Source organism: Chiloscyllium punctatum, chromosome 15 (assembly GCF_047496795.1).
Source record: "Chiloscyllium punctatum isolate Juve2018m chromosome 15, sChiPun1.3, whole genome shotgun sequence".
In the NCBI taxonomy this organism is placed as follows: domain Eukaryota; kingdom Metazoa; phylum Chordata; class Chondrichthyes; order Orectolobiformes; family Hemiscylliidae; genus Chiloscyllium; species Chiloscyllium punctatum.
The window spans coordinates 86,227,087-86,245,090 of NC_092753.1; the positions used below are offsets into that span (position 1 = coordinate 86,227,087).

Sequence of the window (18,004 nt, forward strand, 5' to 3'; positions counted from 1 at the left end):
GTCTGCATAAAGAACCTACCTCTGATATGTCCTTTATATCTTTCTCCTAATATCTTCAAAACTATGGCCCCTCATTCCAGTCAGTCCTGCCCTGGAGAAAAGTCTCTGGCTACTGACTCTATTCACACCTCGATCAGGTCACCTCTCTTCCTCCTCCTCTCCAGAGAGAAAAGTCCGAACTTAGTCAACCTCTCCTTGTAAGACAAGCCCTCCAGTGCAGGCAGCATCCTGGAAAACCTTCTTTAACCCTTTCCAAAGCCTCTGCATCTTTCCTATAATAGGGCGACCAGAACTGGACACAATATTCCAAGTGTGGTCTCACCAGGATTCTGTAGAGTTACAGCAAAACCTCATGGTTCTGAAGCTCGATCCCCCTGTTATAGAGTCATAGAGATGTACAGCACAGAAACAGACCTTTCTGTCCAACTTATCCATGCTGACCAGATATCCCAACCCAACCTAGTCCCACCTGCCAGCACCTGGCCCATATCCCTCCCTCATAAATCAATCCAGATGCCTTTTAAATGTTGCAATTGTACTAGCATCCACCACTTCCTTTGGAAGCTCATTCCATACATGTACTACCCTCTGTGTGAAAAGTATGCCCCTTAAGTCTCTTTTATGTCTTTCCCTTCTCACCCTAAACCTCTGCCCTCTAGTCTGGACTCCCCCACCCCAGGGAAAATACTTTGTCTATTTATCCTATCCATGCCCATCATGATTTTATAAACCTCTATAAGGTCACCCCTCAGCCTCCGATGCTCCGGGGAAACAGCCCTAGTCTATTCAACTTTTCCTCATAGCTCAAACCTTCCAACCCTGGGTACATTCTTGTAAATCCTTTCTGAACCCTTTCAAGTTTCACAACATCTTTCCAATAGGAAAGAGACCAGAATTGCATGCAATATTCCAACAGTGGCCTAAACAATGTCCTGTATAACCGCAACATGACCTTCCAACTCCTGCACTCAATACTCTGACCAATAAAGGAAAGCATACCAAATGCTTTCTTCACTGTCCTATCTACCTGCAACTCCACTATCAAGGAGCTATGAACCTGCACTCCAAGGTCTCTTTGTTCAGCAACACTCCCTAGGACCTTACCATTAAGTGTATAAGTCCTGCTAAGATTTGCTTTCCCAAAATGCAGCACCTCACATTTATCTAAATTGCAAATCCATCTGCCACCTCTCAGCCCATTGGCTCATCTGATCAAGATCCTGTTGAAATCTGAGGTAACCTTCTTCACTGTCACTACACCTCCAATTTTGGTGTCATCTGTAAACTTATGAACTATACTTCTTATGTTCACATCCAAATCATTTATATAAATGATGAAAAGTAGAGGACCCAGCACTGATCCTTGTGGCTCTCCACTGGTCATAGGCTTCCAGTCTGAAAAACAACCCTCCACCACCACCCTCTGTCTTCTACCTTTGAGCCAAATGGCTAGATCTCCTTGTATTCCATAAGATCTCACCATGCTAACCAGTCTCCCATGGAGAACCTTGTTGAATACCTTACTGCAGTCCATATAGATCACGTCCAGCACTCTGCCCTCATCAATCCTCTTTGTTACTTCTTCAAAAAACTCAATCAAGTTTGTGAGACATGATTTCCTACACACAAAGCCATGTTGACTATCCCTAATCAGTCCTTGCCTTTCCAAATACATGTACATCCTGTCCCTCAGGATTCCCTCCAACAACTTGCTTGCCACTGACATCAGGCTCACCGGTCCAAATTCCCTGGCTTGTCCTTACCATTTTTCTTAAACAGTGGCACCACATTAGCCAAGCTCCAGTCTTCTGGCACCTCACCTGTGACTATCGATTATACAAATACCACCAGTAAGAGGCCCAGCAATCACTTCCCTATCTTCCCACAGAATTCTAGGGTACACCTGACCAGGTCCTGGTGATTTATCCACTTTTACGCATTTCAAGACATCTAGCACTTCCTCCTCTGTAATGTAGACATTTTTCAAGTAGTCACCATCTATTTCCCAACATTCCACAATAAATACTGATACAAAATACTCGTTTAGTATCTTTCCCATCTCCTACGGCTCCACACAAAGGCTGACTTGCTGATCTTTGAGGGGCCCTATTCTCTCCCTCGTTACCCTTTTTTCCTTAATGTATTTGTAAAATCTCTTTGGATTGTCCTTAACTCTATTTGCCAAAGCTATCTCATGTGCCCTTTTTTTTGCCCTCCTGATTTCCCTCTTTAGTATATTCCTACTGCCTTTATACTCTTCTAAGGATTCACTTGATCTCTCTAGTCTATAACTGATATATGCTTCCTTCTTTTTCTTAACCAAACCCTCAAATTCTTTAGTCGTTCAGCATTGTCTTTTCCTACCAGCCTTTCCTTTCACCCCAACAGGAAGATACTTTCTCTGGACTCATTCCCATTTTCCAGCCGTCCGCTTACCTGCAAACATCTGTCCCCAATCAGCTTTTGAAAGTTTAGATTAGATTAGATTAGATTAGATTAGATTACTTACAGTGTGGAAACAGGCCCTTCGGCCCAACAAGTCCACACCGCCCCGCCGAAGCGCAACCCACCCATACCCCTACATCTACCCCTTACATAACACTACGGGCAATTTAACATGACCAATTCACCTGACCTGCACATCTTTGGAGTGTGGGAGGAAACCGGAGCACCCGGAGGAAACCCACGCAGACACGGGGAGAACGTGCAAACTCCACACAGTCAGTCGCCTGAGGCGGGAATTGAACCCGGGTCTCTGGCGCTGTGAGGCACTGTGCCACCGTGCCGCCCACAAGTTCTTGCCTAATACCATCAAAATTGGCCATTCTCCAATTTAGAACTTCAACTTTAAGATCTGGTCTGTCTTTTTCCATCACTATGTTAAATCTAATAGAATTATGGTTGTTAGCCCCAATGTGCTCCCCCACTGACACCTCAGTCACCTGTCCTGCCTTATTTCCCAAGAGTAGGTCAAGTTTTGCACCTTCTCTAGTAGGTGCATCCACATACTGACTCAGAAAATGTTCTTGTACACACTTAACACATTCCTCTCTGTCTAAACCCTTAACACTATGGCAGTCCCAGTCTATGTTTGGAAAGTTAAAATCCCCTTCCATAACCACCCTATTATTCTTACAGATAATTGAGCTTTCCTTGCAAATTTGTTTCTCAATTCCCCTCTGACTATTTGGGGATCTACAATACAATCCCAGAAAGGTGATCATCCTTTTCTTATTTCTCAGTTCCACCTAAATAACTTTCCTGGATGTATTTCCGGGAATATCCTCCCTCAGCACAGCTGTAAAGCTATCCCTTATCAAAAATACCACACCCCCTCCTCTCTTGGCTCCCTTCATGTCCTTCTTGTCGCATTTGTATCCTGGAACATTAAGCTGCCAGACCTGTCCATCCTGGAGCCATGTTTCTGTAATTGCTATGATATCCCAGTTCCATGTTCCTAACCACGCGCTGAGTTCATCTGCCTTCCCTGTTAGGCCTCTTGCATTGAAATAAATGCAGTTAATTTATCATCCTACCTTGTTCTTTGTTCTTTCCCCGCCTGCCCTGACTGTTTGACTTGCTTCTTTTCTCAACGATAACAGTCTCAGATTGATCTTTTTCCTCACTATCTCCCTGTATCCCACACCCTCACTTTACTGGTTTAAATCCTCCTGAACAGCTCTCACAAATCTCCCTGCCAATATATTAGTCCCCTTCCAATTTAGGTGCAATCCGTCCTTCTTGTGCTGGTCACTTCTACCCAGAAAAATCTTTCAATGATCCAAAAATGTGAATCCTTCTCCCATACACCAGCTCCTCAGCCACGCATTTATTTGGTCTATCCTCCTATTCCTCCCCTCACTAGCTCATAATACCAGGAGTAATCCAGATTTACTACTCTCGAGGACCTCCTTTTTAACTCTCTGAAATCTCCCTTTAGAATCTCAACCTTTTCCCTTCCTATGTCGTTGGTTCCAATGTGCACAATAACCTCCTGCTGGGCCCTTTCCCCCTTGAGAACACTTTCCCCCTTCCTATAACATCTATCACATCCCCTTGCTCTTGTAACTTCCTCATTGCCTCTAACTGTCTCTCCAAGTAATCCATTCGATTTGATAGGATTCACAACCAACGACATTTATTGCAGATATAATCCTCAGTAACCTGTAAACTGTCCCTAAAGTCTCACATCCGACAAGAAGAACATATCAATCTACTAAAGGCCATTTTTGCTTCGTTCAATCTACAAACCCAGAAAATAGCACTGTCTTGTCCCTCTACAAAACACTGCTCCAGGTTAAATTAATTCTTATGGCTTATATTTTAAGTTTAATCAAGAGACATATCTCAATACAACATATAATCAAGAAAGAATCCACTCTACTCACTACTGAAAACTCACAGTAAGGGCACACTTAAACTATCCACTCATCTGTTTCTGTACTGTGGCCTCTCCCAAATAGTCTCCTCCATGATCAGTTGTGAATTTCACTGTTTGTTGATGTCCAGTGATATATGAATTCAAACAGAAAAGGCAGTAACTGTGCAGGTACACTGTTCTGTCAGTTAGCAGTGTGAGTTTCTTTCTCTCTCTGTCTCCTGCACTGACCTCACCATGTGCTTCCTTTGTCTGTTCCTTTAATGAAAGCCAAAACACCATATGCTTTCTTAACAAGCCTATTCACTCGGGTGGCAACTTTGAGAGATCTATGCACTTGAACACCAAGATCCCACTGTTCCTCAACACTCCCAAGAATCCTGCCTTTAATCCTACATTCAGCATTCAAGTTTGACCAATGTTTTGCTTTACACCAACATATGCAAATACATTCTCTTTAAAGATAGTTATGGATAGAATGGAGGTCAAAACCAGCTTAAACTATTGAGATGGCAGGGCAGATACGTCTAGTTCTTACATCACCAGTAGGTGCCTCCGTAGGGCAGGGAAATAAAAAGTAGTATCAAGTTGAATTGATGAGATGTGCTTTTCTGAGTTTGGAACTGAGGTAGGGGCAACAGGGCCATTTGAGATCTCAGTGACTCTTTGCCCATTTGTGAGTTGCCCTCATCCCAAAAATTGGGTCTCAGGCTCAAACTCAAGAATTACAGTCAAAGGTGGTTTCAGTGAAATTCTGGTAAAACAGAATAGCTGGATTCTCGAAGGACAATGGCTGCTTATGGGTAGAAGATCCTTCGGAAAACAGAAGTTCGGAGCAGGAGTAGGCCATTCAGCCCTTCAACTCTACACCGCCATTCGTTATGATTAAAGATGATCACACAAACCAATATCCTACACCCACTTTCCTCCTGAACATCCTTTGATGACTTTAATCCCAAGAGCTATATTCAAATTATCTTGAAATCATGCATTGTTTTGTGCTGCCTTGAAGCACTCCTGAAGAAAAGTAATGTATTTCTTTCCCTATCAAATTGCTCACAGATTTTTATTTGATGCTTGATAATTCATGGTATGTGTCTAACATTGGCAAGGCCATCATTTGTTGCCCATCCTCTTTGCCCTTGAACCAAGTGACTCCCATAATAGGCCATTTTAGAGCACAAAGTTAAAAAATCACAAGACACCAGGTTATAGTCCAACAGGTTTATTTGGAAGCACTAGCTTTCAGAGTGCTGCTCCTTCAGCACAGTCCAACATCGGCACCTCCAAATCATTTGAGCGGACAGTTCAGAATCAGCCACATTGAAGTTGGAATGAGCATTGAGAATGTTGTATGATAAATGGGAACTCCTATGAGTAACTAAAGAGGAAGCTACAAGACTATTAGGAGGTGAAGAAATGAGCAAAGGATCTGTCCTTAGGTGAATTATTATGATCTTTATAGAATGGCTTCTGTACCACTCTTCAGATGGGACAACCTAATATTCACAATGGGAAGAAGAAATTGACAAATGTTCAATTTCCTATGGATCAGCTGCTGCAACTTGAAGAGCATAAAAAATAAATTATATTCACAATGTATTGAAAGGTCGACTTTGGATCTTGAAATAGTAGCACATAACTGCTGGCTCCTTTTGTGATATATTTAATAAGACTAAGTCAGACAGGCCTTTCAGGACTGTGATCTAATCCAGCATGTGGCAAATGGAATTTTGTCCTTCATTGCTAAAGGGGTTGAGTTTAAAAGCAGGGAGGCTATGGTGCTGCTGTACAGGGTGCTGGTGAGGCCATACCTGGAGTCCTGCGTGTAGTTTTGGTTTCCTTACTTGAGAAAGGATGTACTGGCGCTAGAGGGGGTGCAGAGGAGGTTCACTAGGTTGATTCCTGAATTGGGGGGGAGGGGGGAGGGTGGGTTGGCTTATGAGAAGAGACTGAATAGACTGGGATTATATTCGTTGGAATTTAGAAGAATGAGAGGGGATCTTAGAGAACCATCTAACATTATGAAGGGAAAAATAAGATAGAGGTAGAGAGGTGTCTCCACTGGCAGGTGAAACTTAGACAAGAGGGTATAGCCTTAAACTTAGGGAGAGCAGATTTAGGACTGAATAGAGAAGGAACTTCTTCACCCAGAGGGTTGTGAATCTGTGGAATTCCCTGCTCAGTGAAACAGTTGATGCTACGTCAGTAAACATTTTTAAAGCCAAGATAGATTTTATTTTAACAATGAAGGAACTAAGCGTTATGGTGAGAGGGCGGGTAATTGGAGTTGAGGCCACAAAAAGATCAGCCATGATCTTATTGAATGGTGGAGGAGGCTCGAGGGGCCAGAGGGCCTACTCCCACTCCTAGTTCTTCTGTTCTTACGTGTCAGAGAGAAGGGAGCCACTGGAGTGTTCATGGAAAATTATTTGTACGGTGATGGTTCATGATAGGTGGGGTGAACATTTAAGGCTATTAGCTTTTTTTTGTGTAGGCTAACAAACAATTGGTTTTAGTTTAAGAAATACAATGATTGAAAATTTTTAAGAGAGGGTTTTCAGAGACATAACTGGGGTAAGAAGCAAGTATGGTCTCTTTCCTCGAAAGAAGTTTCTTTTCAGAGCAGTTAAGGGAATAATATACTTCAGCAGAAATGTTTAATTTGTCAACTTCAAGTCCAGGAACCTTTGGCTAGAAATCAGCAGGTTAATGTTACTGGACGCTGAGAAAGACTACGCTCTCTGCTTTGTGAATATTCAAGTAAGAAAACTTCACAGTTCACTGGAGAAAATAGGTTAACTCAAACTTATAATTTGATATGGATGTGCAATTTTTGTAGATTTGAAATATTGTAAATTGAGAGTTTTGGGGAAATAGCTTGAAACTTTATTTAGATTGAGATTTAAGATTTTATAATTGTGTTCTGTATCCAGGCAGATTTTTGTTTTTTATTTTCACCTTTTCTGCAATAATCTTCTATTCTGTTGTTAAAACCTCTGAACCCTTGTGTGATTGTATATCAGTGAATGATCACCACAATGAATAAGATGTAAAACCAAAATCTCATTTATCACGCCAGGTTTCATTCTAGGATATGATTGTTCAGTCGTCCCATCAGCTGCGATCATAAAAATAACTAATGCCCTTCTCTTATGTTGCAGATGTTGAAGCATTTGCCTGAATCCACTGCAGACCTTTTAAATTCTGGGAAGGTCAAGATTGTCATTAAATCCCTATGGGAAGGAAGTGTGAATGTTGACTTTCAATTGATCTTTGATGAAGAAATAACTAATGTTTCGGAAATCATTATGGATATTGTGGCATCGTTAAAGGACAACTCTGTGTTTAGTTTTGACCCTGAAAGCACACATATATCAGGTAATGGGAATATGGTGGGGAAAGTTACAACTACAGTGGAACAAAGCTCTTCTCGCCTTAGTATTTGCCTGAAACCATTGCACCACTCGCACGTGCCAACTGCATGTTCAGTAATTGTAGCTTTCAGCATGGACTACAACACGGAGAGTTATTGAAAGCATTCAGATAATTCACTCATTCTTGCCATTCTGCGAATCATTTCTGTCATTACCTGCCTCAGGTCGTGTGCATTGAAATGTTCATAGTAAGATCTGACTTCCTGCTTAAAGACCGTAACTGCAACGCTGCTAATTATGAATCGAACTGAATTTCCACTAGTTGTCATGCTGCTTATAGAGCCCATTCCCTCAGATTATAAACCTGGGCCTTTGAATTACAAGTGACCTCACCAATTTGGCATGGCTTCTCACCAGTTGTAAAGGTTAGCCGCTGTATGGAAGTTACAGTAGCAAATTTATACATAGCAAAGTCCCATGAGCAGCAGTTGTAATAAATGACTACTTAAAGACCAGTGGTATCGGCTGAGGAATGAATATTGGCCCAGGGACTGCAGTAAAAGTGCTGGCCACTATTGTTTTGTTTTATTCATTCATGGGGCATGAGTATTATAGTCTGCCCAGCATTTATTGCCTGTCCCTATTTGCCCTCGAGAAAGTGGTGGTTAGCTGCCTTCTTGAACCACTGCAGTCCACATGTGACAGATAGATCCACAATGCCCTTAAGGGGAGAATTCCAGGATTTTGACCCAATGACAGAGAAGGGATAGCGATATATTTCCAAGTCAGGAAGGTGAGTGTCTTGGAAGGGAACTTGTGGGTGATGGTGTTCCATGTATCTATTGCCATTGTCCTTCAAGATGGTGTTGGTTGTGAGTTTGGAAGGTGCTATTTAGTACTTTTGGTACACACTGCTTCTACTGAGCTTTAGTGGTGTAAAGAGTGGATGCTTGTGGATATGCTGCCAATCAGTAGGGGTGCTTTATCCTAGATGGTGTCAAGCCTGTTGAGTGTTATTGGAGCTGTACCCAACTGGGCAGTAATCATCACATTCCTGACTTGTGCCATATAGATGGTGGGGCAAGCATGTCTTCAATATGTTTGTTGGATGTGGGAGTTTAGGGAGAGTTTACATGTTACTGAGGATTATATCTGCAATAAATGCCGTTGGTTGCGAATCCTATCAGACCAAATCGATCAGTTGGAGAGACAGTTAGAGGAAATGAGGAATTTACAAGTGCAAGGGGGTGTAATGGATGTTTGGGAAGGGAAAAAAAGTCACAGATACAGTCAAATAGATGGGTTAACTGCAGGAAAGGTAAGAGAGGTAAGCAGTTAGTGCAGGAGTCTTCTGTGGCTATCCCCATTTCAACCAAGTGTGCTGGTTTGGAAAACGTAGGGGGTGATGGATTCTTAGGAGAATGTAGCATGAACAGCCAAGTTCATGCTACAGTATTGAGACTGGCTCTAATGCAATGAAGGGCACATCAGGTTCTAAGAGGTCAATTGTGTTAGGGGACTCTCTAGTCCAAGGCACAGACAGTGAAAAATCAGAATGGTGTGTTACCTCCCTGATGCCAGGATCAAGGATGTCTCAGAAAGGGTGCCGAATGTTCTCAAAGGTGAGAGGGCCCAGCAGGAAGTCATTATACACATTGGAATGTGCGGCACATGAAGGGAAAGGGATGAGATTGTAAAGGGAGAATATAGAGCATTAGGCAGGAATTTAAAAAGGAGGTCCTCGAGAGTAATAATATCTGGATTACCCTCGGTGCTACGAGCTAGCGAGGGCAGGAATAGGAGGATAGAGCAGATGAATGCATGGCTGAGGAGCTGGTTTACGGGAGAAGGATTCACTTTTTTGGATCATTGGAATCTCTTTTGGCTTAGAAGTAACCTGTACAAGAAAGATGGATTGCACCTAAATTGGAAGGGGACTAACATACTGGCAGAGAGTTTTGCTAGAGCTGCTCAGGAGGATTTAAACCAGTAAGGTGGGGGGAGAGACCCAGGGAGATAGTGAGGAAAGAGGTCAATCTGAGACGGTTACAGTTGAGAAAAGAAGCAAGTCAAACAGTCAGGCAGGCTGGGACAAAGCAGAGATCAAGGTAGGAATGATAAATTAAGCTGCATTTATTTCAATGCAAGAGGTCTAACAGGGAAGGCAGATGAACTCAGGGCATAGTCATAGAGTCATACAGATGTACAGCATGGAAACAAACCCTTCGGTCCAACCCGTCCATGCCTACCAGATATCCCAACCCAATCTACTCCCATCTGCCAGCACCCTCCAAACCCTTCCTATTCATATACCCATCCAAATGCCTTTTAAATGTTGCTACCAGCTTCCACCACTTCCTCTGGCAGCTCATTCCATACATGTAGCACCCTCTGTGTGAAAAGGTTGTCCCTTAGGTCTCTTTTATATCTTTCCCTTCTCACCCTAAACCGGTGCCTTCTAGTTCTGGACACCCTCACCCCAGGGAAAAGATTTTGCCTATTTAACCTATCCATGCCTGTCATAATTTTGTAAACCTATATAAGGTCACCTCTCAGCCTCCTATGCTTCAGGGAAAACAGCTCCAGCCTGTTCAGCCTCTCCCTATAGCTCAAATCCTACAACCCTGGCAACATTCTTGTAGATCTTTTCTGAACCCTTTCAAGTTTCACAACATCTTTCTGATAGGAAGGAGACAGGATTGCACGCAATATTCCAACAGAGGCCTGACCAATGTCCTGTACAGCTGCAACATGACCTCGCAACTTCTGTACTCAATACTCTGACCAATAAAAGAAAGCATACCAAACACCTTCTTCACTATCCTATCTACCTGTAACTTCACTTTCAAGGAGCTATGAATCTGCACTCCAAGGTCTCTTTGTTAAGTCACACTCCCTAGGACCTTACCATTAGGTATATAAGTCCTGCTAAGATTTGCTTTCCCAAAATGCAGCACCTCGCATTTATCTGAATTAAACTCCATCTGCCACTTCTGAGCCCATTGGTCCATCTGGTCAAGATCCTGTTGTAATCTGAGGTAACCTTCTTCACTGTCCACTACACCGTCAATTTTGGTGTCATCTGCAAACTTACTAACTGTACCTCTTATGCTCGCATCTAAGTCATTTATGTACATGACAAAAATTAGCGGACCCAGCACCAATCCTTGTGGCACTCCACTGGTCACAGGCCTCCAGTCTGAAAAACAACCCTCCACCACCACCCTCTGTCTTCTATCTTTGAGCTAGTTCTGTATCCAAATAGCTAGTTTTCCCTGTATTCCATGGCATCTAACCTTGCTAATCAGTCTCCCATGGGGAACCTTGTCGAACGCCTTACTGACGTCCATATAGATCACATCTACTGCTCTGCCCTCATCAATCTTCTTTGTTATTTTTTTTAAAAAAAACAATTGAGTTTATGAGACATGATTTCCCTTGCACTAAGCCATGTTGACTATCCCTTATAATTCCTTGCCTTTCTAAATATAGGTACATCCTGTCCCTCAGGATTCCCTCCAACAACTTGCCCACCACCGAGGTCAGGCTCACTGGGCTATAGTTCCCTGGCTTGTCCTTACCACCCTTCTTAAACAGTGGCACTACGTTAGCCAACTTCCAGTCTTTTGGCATCTCACCTGTGACTATCGATTAAAGAAATATCTCAGCAAAAGGCCCAGCAATCACTTCTCTAGCTTCCCACAGAGTTCTAGTGTACACCTGATCAGGTCCTGGGAATTTATCCGCCTTTATGCATTTCAAGACATCCAGCACTTCCTCCTCTGGAATATGGACATTTTGCTAGATGTCACCATCTATTTCCCTACAGTTTATATCTTCCATATCCTTTTCCACAGGAAATATTGATGCAAAATACCCGTTTAGTATCTCCCCAATTTTCTGTGGCTCCACACAAAAGCCGCCTTGTTGATCTTAGAGGGGCCCTATTCTCTCCCTAGTTACCCTTTCGTCCTTAATATATTTGTAAAAAAACCCTTTGGATTCTCCTTAATTCGATTTGCCAAAAATATCTCATGTCCCCTTTTTGCCCTCCCAATTTCCCTCTTAAGTATACTCCTACTGCCTTTATACTCTTCTAAGGATTCACTCGATCTATCCTGTCTATACCTGACATATGTTTCCTTCTTTTTCTTAACCAAACCCTCGGTTTCTTTAGTCATCCAGCATTCCCTATACCTACCAGCCTTTCCTTACACCCGAACAGGAAATAACTTGCTCTGGATTCTTGTTATCTCATTTCTGAAGGCTTCCCATTTTCCAACTGCCCCTTTACCTGCGAACATCTGCCCCCTAATACCGTCAAAATTGGCCATTCTCCAATTTAGAACTTCAACTTTTAGATCTGGTCTATCCTTTTCCATCACTATTTTAAATCTAATAGTATTATGGTCACTGGCCTCAAAATGCTCCCCCACTGACACCTCAGTCACCTGCCCTGCCTTATTTCCCGAGAGTAGGTCAAGTTTTGCACCTTTTCTAGTTGGTAATCCACATACTGAATCAGAAAATTTTCTTGTACACTCTTAACAAATTCCTCTCCATTTAAACCATTGACATTTTGGCAGTCCCAGTCTGTGTTTGGAAATTTAAAATCCCCTATCATAACCACACTATTATTCTTACAGATAGCTGAGATCTCCTTACTAGTTTGTTTCTCAATTTCCCTCTCACTATTAGGGGGTCTATAATACAATCCCAATAAGGTGATCACCCCATTCTTATTTTTCAGTTCCACCCAAATACCTTCCCTAGATGTATTTCCATGAATATCCTCCCACAGCACAGCTGTAATGCTATCAGTGATCAAAAACGCCACTCCCCCTCCTCTCTTGCCTCCCTTTCTATCCTTCCTGTAGCATTTATATCCTGGAATATTAAACTGCCAGTCCTGTCCATTTCTGAGCCATGTTTCTGTAATTGCTTTGATATCCCAATCCCATGGGGTATCATAGCAATCACAGAAACATGGCTCAGGGATGGGCAGTACTGGCAGCTTAATATTCCAGGATATAAATGCTACAGGAAGGATAGAAAGGGAGGCAAGAGAGGAGGGGGAGTGGCGTTTTTGATCAGCGATAGCATTATGGCTGTACTATTGCAGGATATTCCTGGAAATACATCTAGGGAAGGTATTTGGGTGAAACTGAGAAATAAGAATGGGGTGATCACCTTATTGGGATTGTATTATAGACCCCCTAATAGTCAGAAGGAAATTGAGAAACAAATTTGTAAGGAGATCTCAGCTATTTGTAAGAATAATAGGGCGGTTATGATAGGGGATTTTAAATTTCCAAACATAGACTGGGACTGCCATAGTGTTAAGGGTTTAGATGGAGAGGAATTTCTTAAACCATGTACAAGAAAATTTTCTGATTCGGTATGTGGATGTATCTACTAGAAAAGGTGCAAAACCTGACCTACTCTTGGGAAGTAAGGCAGGGCAGGTGACTGAGGAGTCAATGGGGGAGCACTTTGGGGCCAGCGACGATAATTCTGTTAGGTTTAAAACAGAGATGGAAAAGGATAGACCAGATCTAAAAGTTGAAGTTTTAAATTGGAGAAAGACCAATTTTGATGGTATTCGGCAAGAACTTTCAAGAGCTAATTGGGGGCAGATGTTCGCAGGTAAAGGGACGGCTGGAAAATGGGAAGTCTTCAGACCTGAGATAATGAGAGTCCAGAGACAGTATATTCCTGTTTGGGTGTAAGGAAAGGCTGGTAGGTATGGGGAAGCCTGGATGACCAGAGAAGTTGAGATTTTGGTTAAGAAAAAGAAGGAAGCATATGCTTGGTACAGGCAGGATAGATCAAATGCATCCTGAGAGGGTATAAAGGCAGTAGGAGTATACTTATGAAGGAAATCAGACAGGCAGAAAGGGGACATGAGATTTCTTTGGCAGATAGAGTTAAGGAGGATCCAAAGGGTTTTTACAAATACATTAAGGACAAAAGGGTAATCAGGCAGAGAACAGGGCCCCTCAAAGATCAGCAAGGCAGCCTTTGTGTGGAGCCACAGGAAATGGGGGAAGATACTAAATAAGCATTTCTTGCATTGGTATTTACTGTGGAAAAGGACATTGAAGATATAGAATTTAGGGAAATAGATCACGACATCTTGAAAAATGTCCATATCACAGAGGAGAAAGAGCTGGATGTCTTGAAATGCATAAAAGTGGATTATTCCCCAGAACCTGGTCAGGTGTACCCTTGAACTCTATGGGAAGCTAGGGAAGTGATTGCTGGGCCTCTTGCTGAGGTACTTGTATCAATGATAGTCACAGGTGAGGTGCCAGAAGATGAAGGTTGACTAACATGGTGTCACTATTTAAGAAAAGTGGTAAGGACAAGCCAGGGGACAATAGACCAGTGAGCCTGACGTTGGTGGTGGGCAAGTTGTTGGAAGGAATCCTGAGGGATAGGGTGTACCTGCATTTGGAAAGGCAAGGACTGATTAGGGATAATCAACATGGTTTTGTGTGTGGGAAATCATGTCGAACAAATTTGATTGATTTTTTTTGAAGAAGTAACAAAGATGAGGGCAGAGTGGCAGATATGATGTATATGGACTTCAGTAAGGCGTTTGACATGGTTCTCCATGGGAGACTAGTTAGCAAGGTTAGATCTCATAGAATACGGGGAGATCTAGCCATTTGGATACAGAACAGGCTCAAAGGTAGAAGACAGAGGGTGGTTGTGGAGGGTTGTTTTTCAGACTGGAGGCCTGTGACCAGTGGAGTGCCACAAGGATCGGTGCTGGGTCCATTACTTTTTGTCATTTACATAAAATGATTTGGATGCGAGCATAGGAGGTTCAGTTAGTAAGTTTGCAGATGACACCAAAATTGGAGGTGTAGTGGACAGCGAAGAAGGTTACCTCGGATTACAACGGGACGTTGATCAGATGGGCTAATGGGTTGAGGTGTGGCAGATGGAGTTTCTGTTTAGATAAACGTGAGGTGCTGCATTTTGGGAAAGCAAATCTTAGCAGGACTTATACACTTAATGGTAAGGTCCTAGGGAGTGTTACTGATCATGAGACCTTGGAGTGCAGGTTCATAACTCCGTGAAACTGGAGTCGCAGGTAGATAGGATAGTGAAGAAAGCATTTGAAGAATACATAGAAGAATACAGCGCAGTACAGGCCCTTCAGCCCTCAATGTTGCGCCGATCAAAGCCCACCTAACCTACACTAACCCACTATCCTCCATATACCTATCCAATGCCCGCTTAAATACCCATAAAGAGGGAGAGTCCACTACTGCTACTGGCAGGGCATTCCATGAACTTACGACTCGCTGAGTGAAGAACCTACCCCTAACATCAGTCCTATATCTACCCCCCCTTAATTTAAAGCTATGCCCCCTTGTAATAGCTGACTCCATACGTGGAAAAAGGTTCTCACTGTCAACCCTATCTAACCCCCTAATCATCTTGTACACCTCTATCAAATCACCCCTAAACCTTCTTTTCTCCAATGAAAACAACCCCAAGTGCCTCAGCCTTTCCTCATAGGATTTTCCTACCATACCAGGCAACATCCTGGTAAACTTCCTCTGCACCCGTTCCAGTGCCTCCACATCCTTCCTATAGTATGGCGACCAAAACTGCACACAATATTCCAGATGCGGCCGCACCAGAGTCTTATACAACTGCAGCATGACCTCAGGACTCCGGAACTCAATTCCTCTACCAATAAAAGCCAGTACGCCATATGCCTTCTTCACTGCACTATTTACCTGGGTGGCAACTTTCAGAGATCTGTGTACATGGACACCAAGATCCCTCTGCTCTTCCACACTACCAAGTAGTCTACCATTAGCACAGTAATCCATCTTTTTATTACTCTTACCAAAGTGGTATGCTTTCCTTTTTTGGTCAGAGTATTGAGTACAGGAGTTGGCAGGTCATACTGTGGCTATACAGGACATTGGTTAGGCCAGTTTTGGAATATTGCGTGCAGTTTTGGTTTCCTTCCTATCGGAAGGATATTGTAAAACTTGAAAGAGTTCAGAAAAGATTTACGTGGCTGTTGCCAGGATTGGAGGGTTTGAGCTATAGGGAGAGGCTGAACAGGCGAGGGCTGTTTTTTCTGGAGCGTTGGAGGCTGAGGCTGACCTTATCATGGTTTATAAAATCATGAGGGGCATGGATGGGATAAATAGACAAACTTTTTTTCCCTGGGGTGGGGGAGTCCCGAAGTAGAGGGCGAGAGGGGAAAGATATAAAAGAGACCTAAGGGGCAACGTTTTCATGCAGAGGGTGATGCGTGTGTTGAATAGGCTGCCAGAGGATGTGGTGGAGGCTGGTACAATTGCAACATTTAAAATGCATCAGGATGGGTATATGAATATGAAGGGTTTAGAGAAATATGGGCCAGGCGCTGGTAGGTGGGACTAGATTGGGTTGGGATACCTGGTCGGCATGGACGGGTTGGACAGAAGGGTTTGTTTCTGTGCTGTACATCTCTGTGACTCTATGTTAATTTTAACGAATCTTGCACATACATTTGGCGCAACCTATGTATGGGTTTGCAATATTGATTTCAAATGTTAATTGAAGATCCTAGCTATGTCCAGGTAGATTTAAAGGCAACTTGAGAGAGCAATTGCCTGGTCTGTCCAACATTCCTCCCATCATGCACAATCACTCTGACCAAGCAAAAGCATTTTCAATCTAAGAGGGAACTCTGCTGACACAGAAAGGTTGTTGGATTTGCTGAGAGAGGAGTCACTGTACTTCACAGCTGCTCTCTCTTAAAGAATAAGAAGAAAGAAAAATGAGAGACTGCTGATCGATTTAAAAAAGAGTTTAACTAGTCCTGAAAGGAGAGCTCCAAAGTGCTCCTTGGAGAATATACAGTTTACAAATACCAAAAGAAGTATTTTTGACATTAAAATATTATCGAAACATGATTTCCCTCACACAAAGTCATGCTGACTATCCTTAAGCAGTCCTTGCCTCTCCAAATACATGAAAATTCAGATTCCACCTTTTTCATTTACCAAACTGATACAAAATAGAAACATGAGATGTCATGCTCCTTTTTTGGAGGTATCCGCCACCTACAGGCTAACACCTGCTATAGCAAGCACACAATTGTGAAAGAGACAGCAATACACAAAAAAAACCAAAGCGCAATAAAGAAAACCACACTGCATAGAGATGCTTAAAAAGCATTTGCCACACAATACTAATGGAAAGCAAACAAGTAACGATGGATTGGCATACATTTGAATTTATGTTAGATGAACGTTTAGTACTGTGCACAATTCTGCTGGCTGTTGCTATAGGAAGGATGTTGTTTAAGTAGAAAAAAATTGCAAGCGTGTTGCTGGGACTGGAGGGTTTGTGTGGTAAGGAGAGGCTAGATAGGCTGGGACATTTTTCCCTGGAAATTCGGTGGCTGAGGGTTGACCTTGTAGATATTCAAAAAATCATGAGGGGCATGTATAGGATAAGTAAACCATGGTCTTTTTCCCAGGGTAAGGGAGTCCAAAGTTCGAGGGCATAGGTTTAAGGTGAGAGGGGAAAGATTTAGAAAGCACCTGAGGGGCAATGTTTTCACACAGAAAATGGTGCATGTATAGAATGAGCTGTCAGAGGAAGTGGTAGAAGTGGTTACAATTACAACATTTAAAATATATTTGGATAGCTGTATGGATAGGAAAGGTTTGCAGGGATACAGGCCAAACATCAATGGCTCAGGACCATGACATCACTCCCATTGACTTTGCTCTCAGCCAAAGTGTATGCTACATCAGATGGGAACTAACTGCAATAGCTCAAGAAGATTAAGGAGAAGTTTGGGAACTGTAGACCTGTGAGTCTGACGTTCGTGGTGTGTAAGTTGTTGAAGGTGAACCTGAAAGATAGAATTTATGTGTATTTGGTGAGGCAAGGTCTGATTAAGGATCGTCAGTATGACTTTGTGTGAGGGAAATGGTGTCTCACAAACTTGATTGAGTTTTTTGAGGAAGTAACCAAAAAGATTGATGAGGGAAGAGAGGTAGATGTTGTTTACATGGATTTTAGTAAAGCCTTTGACAAAGTTCCACATAGGAAATTAATGAGTAAAGTTAGATCACATGCGATTCAGGCTGAGCTTGCCAATGGTATGAGACAGGGGGTGGTGGTGGAGTGTTGTTTTTTAGACTGGATACCTGTGACTAGCAGCTTTCCACAGGGATCAGTACTGGATCCACTCTTGTTTACCACCTCTATGAATAAT

General features: G+C 42.7%; 1 protein-coding gene across 3 annotated transcripts in view; it reads left to right on the plus strand.

Annotated features, from left to right (window-relative positions):
- LOC140486490 (uromodulin-like 1) overlaps positions 1 to 18,004 on the plus strand; it is a 117,342-nt gene that overhangs the window by 63,246 nt on the left and 36,092 nt on the right. For all 3 annotated transcript variants that reach the window (XM_072585722.1, XM_072585723.1, XM_072585724.1), the window contains exon 22: positions 7,543 to 7,759. In XM_072585722.1, the coding sequence (XP_072441823.1) occupies positions 7,543 to 7,759 (217 nt within the window). The remainder of the gene's footprint in view (positions 1 to 7,542; positions 7,760 to 18,004) is intronic.